Source organism: Amborella trichopoda, chromosome 12 (assembly GCF_054954075.1).
Source record: "Amborella trichopoda isolate Santa Cruz 75 chromosome 12, AtrichopodaSantaCruz75HAP2 v2.0, whole genome shotgun sequence".
Lineage (NCBI taxonomy): Eukaryota > Viridiplantae > Streptophyta > Magnoliopsida > Amborellales > Amborellaceae > Amborella > Amborella trichopoda.
The window spans coordinates 39,155,010-39,164,410 of NC_142347.1; the positions used below are offsets into that span (position 1 = coordinate 39,155,010).

The 9,401-nt window shown below is 36.4% G+C and overlaps 1 protein-coding gene across 1 annotated transcript; it reads left to right on the plus strand.

The window, feature by feature from the left end:
* The first annotated feature begins 283 nt into the window (after nt 1-283).
* LOC18446910 (EPIDERMAL PATTERNING FACTOR-like protein 4) lies at nt 284-2,984 on the plus strand. Its single transcript, XM_006857014.3, has 2 exons — nt 284-1,644; nt 2,329-2,984. The coding sequence occupies exons 1-2, from the start codon at nt 1,444-1,446 to the stop codon at nt 2,551-2,553; spliced, it is 426 nt and encodes a 141-aa protein (XP_006857076.1). The 5' UTR covers nt 284-1,443; the 3' UTR covers nt 2,554-2,984.
* Nucleotides 2,985-9,401: the final 6,417 nt, after the last annotated feature.

Consider the following 9,401-nt stretch of genomic DNA (forward strand, 5'->3'; position numbering starts at 1 on the left):
CATTGCCCAATGCGCCTCTCTCTCTCTCTCTCTCTCTTTCCCTAGATTACCTAATGACCCTCTCAAACCCCGTTGCCCGCGTTAATGGTGGCAGTGCTTTAAGGGTCGCAGTTGCCAGGGCCCGCAACCTTGGCACTGGCCCTTATCCTCATAGGATTGACCCAGGTTTGGCCCCGGCCGTTTAGGGCTCGGCCAGACCAAAAATAAATGAAAAAAACAAAGGGCCTGGCCGACATTGGCCTTAGCTAGCTCTCAAGCTACCATTTGTGGCTCAGGCCCTATTGTTTTAGGATTGAGCTTGGTTGGGGCTGACTGGTCCATTGCCGGCCATAAATTCGCGAGCCCACTCTGACCTCTCTCTTTCTGTCTCTCTCATTTCATTATATTCATCCTATTGTCATCTAGGGATTGCAAAAGGTAGGGTCTAGCCAGACCGGACCTGGACTAGAATGGTATTGAGTCCAAAAATTGGATCTATACCCGGACCCAACATCAGCCTAGCCCTCGGGTCCTGGCGGGTCAATTGCCACCCCTAGAGTGTCCCCTCTCATTATCAAAAGGAACAATGCTATACGAAAATAAATTGAGTTTTCCTTTTCCCTGTCCACCCCAAAACCCTAGAACCCTTGTTTTAGGATAATATCCAAAACAGTGTTTTGTTTTTTTTCTTCAATGGCTCGATTACCCAGGACTTTGGAAAGCAATGAGAAACCCCTTACTCGCGAAAAACTCCCTCTTTACCATATTGCCCTCGGTACTCTGATTTCCATAAAAGTCCCATTTACGTTCAATATTTCATCATAATCATATTTAAAGGACCAGATTTTACGCTCAAAAGGGGGCAAAATTACCCAAAAGATTAGACGCCCATTCTGAAAATTTTGAGATCCTCGAGGGCATTTCTGTCACGAAATTTGAGGTTATGGTTTAACCGTGATTACGGTTGATAATCAGTTATATAATCATGGCCACTTTTTGTGGAATGATTTGGTGTAGGGCAGGGCTTGTAGCCTAGGTTTCTCTCTCTAAAATCAAAGTGTTTCTCTCTCTAGTTTCTTCAGTATTAAAGTCTCGTTTTCTCCATTAAAATTTTATCAATCATGTATTGATATATCAATTTAGACAGATGGGTGGGAAGTGGCCTCAGTGTCTGTGCTTCTCTGATGAGAAATATTAAATTCTGAGACTGATGCCTTAGCCATCCTTGCGTCCCCTGTCTTTTACTTTCTCTCTCTAACAAAGTGGTGCAGACCCAGTTCAGTTTTTTATTCGGCCCCTAACGAAATCGCAGGAAAAAACAGCAGATTAGAGAGAGGGGGGGATGGGACAGTGGTTCCATCTGACATTGTGCATGGTGACTAGTGTTGTTGAGTGTGGGGTAACATTAGGTTGAGTTGTTAAGCTATTAAAAGTGTTGGGAGTTATTGAGGAGAAGGATCGGCAATGGATCCTCTGAGTAAGAGAAGGAAATTGGGTTTTAGATCCAAAAGGTCATTGCATCGTTGCTTCTTGGTTCCAATCCTTTGTTTCTCTGCGTTTGCCCTCTTCGCGTCGGCGATCAGCCATGGCAACACTCGACTGAGTGGAGAATCTCCAAATCTGGTTCATAGGAGTGTTGGTTCTACTGATTCAGCTCAACAGCAGGTCTGATTCTCTCTCTCTATCTCTCTCTTTGAGCATGCAACTGCTTAATTGGGCATGTGGGTTTTGTTTAGAAGTTAAGATTTTGCATTTCTGAGGTTAAAAAATAGCTGATCCATTAAAGAAATGCTTAAAATATGATTATCAGTGAAGACCTCTCTGTCTCGCTCTCAATACATTACTGATCAATAAAAAGGCTTAAAACGTGATTATCTGTGAAGATCTCTCTCTCTCTCTCTCTCTCTCTCTCTAGGTGTTTGCACGTGTGCATATGTGTGTTCGTATGTGAAAGATGTGAGGCAATCCGAAGAAAATGTGAACAGTATTATCTCTCTCATTCTCTCCCTCTCTCTCTAAAACGTGAAAATATTCTCTCTTTCACTCTCTTTCTAAAATGTGAACAGTATTCTCTCTCTCTATCCCTATCTCTCAACAGTGTGTTACTATGCATGTGGACTTTGTCTTTCTCTCATATCTGATCATTGCCTCTCTCTCTCTCATCTCCGTTCATTACATCTCTCTCTCATATCTGATCGTTAGCCCTCTCTCTCTAGCATGCTACTGTTCGTGCGTATCTATGAGAAAAATGTGGGTCTTTCGTGAAAGCTATCTTGCTTGAAAGCTATGTTTGCCGTCTGCAATGGTTAAAAATATGTTATTATTAATAATGGTAATGGAGATTTACAGGTGAATGGTGCAATTGTTGGCAGTAAAGTAGGGAGGGGTGGTTTGAGCAGCAGGAGATGTTTGAGCGGGCCGGGCTCTTCGCCTCCCCGCTGCGTTTCCAAGTGTGGGAAATGCACCCCTTGCAAGCCTGTTCATGTTCCTGTCCCACCAGGCACCCCTGTTACCACTGAATATTACCCTGAAGCATGGAGATGCAAATGTGGAAACAGATTATATATGCCCTAAGCTCTCTCTCTCTCTCTCTCTCTCTCTCTCTCTCTCTCTCTCTCTCTCTCTCTCTTTTCACATTATACATATACATGCCCTAATCTCTCTCTCATAATCTCATTCCACATTATGCATTCCCTGATCTCTCTCTATCTCTCTCCACTTCTCAATACACATTATTTATTTGTCTTGGCATATGACCATGGTGATGATGGGTGCTTGTTTTTGGTCTAAAGGTGTGAATTAGAGCTCTTGTAAACTAGTTGGTGTAAAAAAATTTATGAGTATGTGGAGAAAAGTTAGCTGACTTGATAGTGGGGTGGTACCCATCACCTTGTGCTATTGAAATGCGTATCACTAGGGCTACTAAGGTTTGTCATAGCTGAGTGTAACAGTTGATAACATAAGATTTTGTTAGAACTTATTATTTGATTTTTCACACTTTGTAAGATTGCCTCTCTCTCTCTCTCTCTCTCTCTTGTTTAATTGAAATGCATATCACTAGGTTTAGTAATTTGAGCCCTAATAAAAGGATAAACTTATGTCAACTCAACTAAAACACTCCCTAAGTTGATATTCTGCCATTTTCCCCACATTGATAAAATAGGAAAGGGCGCGGCCTCGGCCGCTCTGAAACACCATGCACCTGCTTAAAAACCCATTTCTTCTTGGATTAAGGACCTAAAAATCTTTCAATAGACCTGCAACTTCAGGCCCCAAAAGTTGGATTTGGAGCTCTTAAAAATATCAGAGCTGACTGATTTGGGACCTATTGCAATGAATGGTCCAAGCCATATATTGAGATAGCGTTCAAGATGGAATAATTTTGAGGCTCCAAATTTAATTATCATAATCTTGATCTTGGAGGGCTGAAGGATGATATGTGAAACTTTTGATCCTCAATACATCCTTCTAATGGATTATTTGGGGTCACATAGAGTTTTGGTGTGTCGGGGTATTGGTGTAAATGTGTCTGATCTGGCCTTGGTTGATCTCAACCAGCACCCGACTCTATAAGTCTTGTCCGGCTTGGTTTAGATAAAATAACATATATTGTAATATATTATAAATTATTAAATACTTATAAATATGTGTATGTTATATGTATATACTCAAGTACAGTCGGGTTGTGTTGACCCTGACCCTTACCCAACCAGATAATATAAGGGATAGACCTAGACTACCTGGATGCAGGTTTGGACCTGACCCTTGGTCCAGACTCAAACCCAATTCATATCAACTCGTCTATTTACTGGGCCTCATTGACACCACTAGTGCCCCATTGATATCCCCCATGGGGGTAACCAGACCCTAAATTTTAAGGAAAAGTATAGAATACTACCATTTATCTTTTGTACAAAAAAGTCACAATTATTAGTGGCCCTTAAATTTAAAATCGGACGTTTAAGGATGTGATATTGACCAAGCTCAAAGTTTAAAAGGAAATTACTCAATCTTCGCGGCACATTCTACGCCTTAGGATTTGACATCTAACAATTTAAAGTGATTGAGACCTTGTACCAAAGGAAACTGGTTCTATATTATACAATCCCAAAACTTAATCCCCTTATGAAAGTTAATTGTAATGGAGCATATGGATTCTCACAGTCTAACAATTAACTCTGAGAGACATTAAGAGAAGGAAAAGTATAGAATGAGATCATTTAACTTTGGTGCAAGGAGGTCATAATTAATTTTGATCATTGGATGTGAAATTAGATGGATGAATTTATTCCATTGACCAAGCTCAAATTTTAAAATAAATTTTTTCGAACTTTGTGACACCGAAACTATCATATTTCACTTCGCGTGGTTGTAAGTACTTGTGAACTCCTTGTATCAATGGTAAATGGTTTTATTGTATAGAATCCCTTGAGAGAATATGAAATCATATGACAATATGTTCCATATTGTGATCTGTTACTGCATAATTTATGGGGAAAAGTTTATATAGAGCCGAGGCTTTAAACCATCAAATTAGAGTCTACCTCAAAAAATTCACTAGAAGAGGTTGTTTTGATGCCCAAATATCCTCAAATTGATCATCTCAACATCAAGATGCATGGTCATGAGAAAAAAATCGATTCAAGTTTTGGAAAAGGTGTATTTTGTAACGCATTTTTGGACCATCAATTTTCAAGATTTTTAATTTTTCATAGATCTATTGATCTACACTATTTTTGAAGCTTTAAATTTTATAAATAAGATTAAAATATATATTAAGGCTATGACAATGATTTTTCAGTATTGAAACCACATTTCTCGATACTATTTGAAGGTAGGCTCTCATTAGATTGTTTAGAGCCTAGGTCAATACATCTCGAGTTTCTTAGTAGAAAAAGTTTGAAATGAGGTGACTGATTCATTAATGGCACAATTATGATATAGCCTAGCTAGTTCTTGCCATGGCACTATTCCTCATGATATTTTGGGAAGAATTGATGAATAGAAATGGAAAATTATTGTTTTGTTTATGTTTAAAAGTTCCCCTATTATGCTTCTTATATTTTTGCCTGTATGAATTATCTAGTTCTAATATTGATTTTATGTAGGGATGGCAATGGACCGAGACCCGACCTAAACTGAGGGTAGAACCAGTCTGGGTCAAAATCTTGCTCCCAAACTATTTGGGTCCGGGTCCGGCCAACCCGACTCGTCGCCACCTTTATTTTTATGTGGCTCAAAGTTTGTTTCAACTATTGATTTTTGTTGGCCCAATTGTTTGCTGTATGGACCTACCAAAAGAAAAAGGTTGCATTACGACCAATAAGTCTCCTGCAATCATGTCGTTTCCCATTCGTGTTACGTCAACTTTGATCAAAACAATTTGAATATTAACATTGTGCTGTCATAAATGAAACCATTCAATTGTCTTCATCAAAGTTCTCTTTCTAGAGTAGTTTTCATTGGATTATTTGCAATAAAAAAATAAAAAAATGGAAGATCTCAATTGAGGTTAGTCTAATAGCTTGCAAAAGTCGCACATCATATTCATGTTTACAGAGATCAACAGGTATCACAAAAACATTTTCTCATAACAACTATTTTATATGTTAAGGATTGTGAGTGTAAAGGGACTTTAATAAGCAAACCATGGTAGCAAATTAGCAGTCTTATTCTCCCAAATATAAGCATGTTTATTACTATCGAGATGGAAAACACTAATAAATAAGCACTCAAAATTGTGATATTTTTTTCTCTTGTTCTTACAAAGTTGCATATTGTATAACCCAGACTGCATACACAAAGGCCTTGCAGAATTAGATGATTCCTAAAGTAGTAATCTACATATAGATTTATAAATTTGGATGTCATAATCTCTCTACAAACCGGCCAAAACCTTTTCTTTTTTGGCCCAAAATTTTGTCAATGCTTCCAAAATTCCAATTATCAGTCATTTTTATCAACAAAAAAATAAAAGAAAAAGCTTATATAAGGTGTCAACCTTATATTGTACGGGTAAGGTGCACCTAAAAAACCCACTAGAGAAGGTTGTTCCTATGGTGGAAAACTCTCAAATTGATCATCTTGACCTCGAGATTTATAGAAATGAACCTCCCTCAACATTTCCCACCAATGTCAAACCTTGCAGCAGTGCAGAGCTTTGGATAATTGGCATTGCAAATACCCACTAGGATTGAGGCTATAAGATTATGTCATTGTCATATCTAATTAGACCTCCAAGACATATGTGACCCGTGTTCCCCTTAGGCCTGCAATCAAAATTGAGTTTGGTTTTTTCTAGAAACTCAGCCGGCTCAATTTGGAACCGACCGTTAGATCGGAATCGGGAACTGGCTAGTTTCGATTTTATTAGTTTTGGTGATCCGACCGGTATTTAAAAAAAAAATATATATATATATATATAATCTCAAAAAATAAAAGATTTGCTTGTAATGCGTTTTTTAATTATTATTATTATTATTATTTATCATTTTGGCAAAGATTGGAAAGTCTTTTGGCCATGAATATTTATTTTTATATTTTTTTATCTTTCTTTAAAAAAAGTAAAAATACTATTGGGTACAAATCAATTTTTTAAAATCTATTTTTTTACTAATTTCTGACTTCCTTTGGATGTGTTTTGTTTAATCATATTTTATATATACTTTTCAGATTTTTATAGATTTGTTTTTATTTTTTTAACACTTTTTTGACCGGTTGGGACTTGCCCACTTAAGCCAGTTGAACCGGCCGATTTACCGATGACTTGGAACCGGCCTCTGCCGGTTCAATTTTTAGAACACTGGCTTTTTTCATTTAGGAGCAGTAACCAATTATTTGATAGACTTCTTCTCTTTAGTCGAAGTGAGACTACATCCTAGATGTTGCTTACCAGATTATTCCTTAGATGTACCTGAGCATTCTTTTGCAACTGAGGCCTATTCAACCGTTGTTATCAATATGATAGATCATAGGAAACCTTAGTACGGCTGACATTTCATTTAAGATGAGCATGGACAAAATATATACTCTATGATCATTTAGTTCTTAAGAGAGAGAGTGTGTAGGGAAAGGGGCTGCGGTTGTGGTGCTAGCACCCCCACATTCATGTCACCACTTGTGAATTCTAAACTATTTAAAAACATAAATTGTGGCATGTCTTTTCCACTAAATTACTTTTTTTAAAAAAGAGTGTCTTCCCCGCTTAATTACCCAAAGATAGAGAGAGATAGGCACTTTTAATTGGAAAATTTGACACTTCCCATATTCGTAAAGAAGCTAAAAATGCCACTTCAACAAAAATTGAAACTTCCATCGTAACAATCCTAAAATTTCAAAAAAAAAAAAAAAAAGATGCTTTTAAATAGGTGATGGTCTGTTTGAGTATGATGGTCCTTGGGGACCATCACTATTTTCAAAAGTTTTTGCCTTTGCCTTTACTTTTGCTTTTGCCTCCTGCTGCTGATAGCTGGCCACCTCCTTTAGCGGACGTGGTTTTCATATGTTAAAAGCAAACGCTTAACGCGACACCTCAGGTATGAGGTAGAGCGTAATAAAATAATATAATAATACGTTATAAGAATTTAAATAGGGGAGGTGAGCACTTCTACCCTAGAAAATTTTGAGATCTCTCTCTCTAGCCGAATTTTATCGAAGTTCCCTCTCAAATATTTGTGGGTAAGTGACATCGTCTTCCTGAAAAATAATCTATTTCTAATAAATAGTGATATTTTCGTCTAGGATCTTTATTTTATCAGTTTTATGTGTAAGTGACCTCATTGTCTCGAAAAATAATTCATTCTTTTTAAAAATAAAATGAAATAATTATTTCTGCTTATTATCATGAATTTTAGGCGCGATAAATTTTATGCGCACGTGACCTCATTATCTTAAAAAATAATCTTTTTAGTAAAATTGTGATATTTTATCTATGTTAGAAATTTTGAATGCTGTAAATTAGAAAAATAAATTTATTTATTTTTCTTGTCTATTGTTAGAAATAAATGTGATATTTTTGCTTTTAGTAAAATTGTGATATTTCTTTCTACTGTTTTGAATATTTAGACAATGTAAAATTCATGTGCAAATGACTGCCTTATTATTTAAAAATTGACATTTTTGCAATTGATTATAGTATTGTTGTGAAATGTTTATTTGTAGATTGATATCCCATAAATTGTGATAATTTCGTATTCTTGAATTTCTATAAGAGTTTTTCTATACATATTAAATTGGCAATTATGCTAGAATGCCTTTACAAACTACTACCTTTCTAAATTTGAGCCCAAAATATTTGATTGGTTATTTTTGAAATGTTATAGAGAGTGACTGTTGTTAATGGTTTAAGTGAAATTCATATTAATGATTTCAGTGATATGTTGAGTACATGATATTGCTGCTTTCGAATGTTTAAAGAGATTTAGAAATAATTTAAGTATGCAAGTGTACTCATCCGGTTCGCCGGTGAGGTATAAGTGGACCTATCTGGGACGGCGGTAGGGATTAAGTGGACTCATCCGGTATGCCGGTGAGGTATAAGTGGACCTGCAGGGATTAAGTGGTTCTATCTGAGACGCCGATAGGGATTAAGTGGACCCATCAGGACGCTGATGGGGTATGTAGGTGACCTACTTGGGATGCCAGTAAGGTATTTTGTGAAATCCTTTGAATTATGTACTACCGTTAAAAGTGTTATAAGCATTTCAATTACTCGGATTATACTTAATTATGCATTTATTGAAAGTGAAACTGTTGATGCATTTCGGTTAATAGATCTCATTTTGGAAAAATATTGATATCTTTCAACCATGATTATTTTTAGGATTATGATGATCACTTACTGAGTAGCCAAACTTATCAAACTATGGTAAACATTTTTCAGGATAACTGCGGCTTCATTTTGAGTACTCGTCAAGGGCAACTTTGGAAGATATTGTAGTTGTGTCTAAGCTTTTTTTTGTTACTTTGTAAGAATTCGTCAGTGTAACTTTGTCCTATCAAGAGATGTATATATGTTTTGACTGTCACATCTCAGGAATATCAATATTGTAAATTCTTGGGGTGTGACATCCATATTCATAAAGAAGCTAACAATGTCACATATGTGGGATTGAGATATTTGATAAGTTTCTAGAAGGAAATAAAAATCCAAAAATATTATGATGCTTTGATATATCTCTTGATCTTTTGAGATATATAATAGCAATAGAAAGTTTTCTATTTAGTGTGGATTTCTAACTTTATAGATATGGGATGAAAGTAAAGAGAATTCGTATGCCATATTTGGATCATCATATGGGAATGGTGGTTTCCTCTAAAGGTAGAGGAAGGCAGAGCCTCTTATGCATAAGATGCAAGGTCCTCTTAGAGAATAGAGATTATTATAAAGAGAAACATAAACATTGATTGTGCCTCCTGAAGAC

Excerpts from the sequence above, each read along its gene's own strand:
- LOC18446910 (XM_006857014.3), top strand. The coding sequence starts at position 1,444 with ATGGATCCTCTGAGTAAGAGAAGGAAATTGGGTTTTAGATCCAAAAGG. Across the intron at positions 1,645-2,328 it reads CTGATTCAGCTCAACAGCAG|GTGAATGGTGCAATTGTTGG; the intron begins GTCTGATTCTCT and ends GGAGATTTACAG.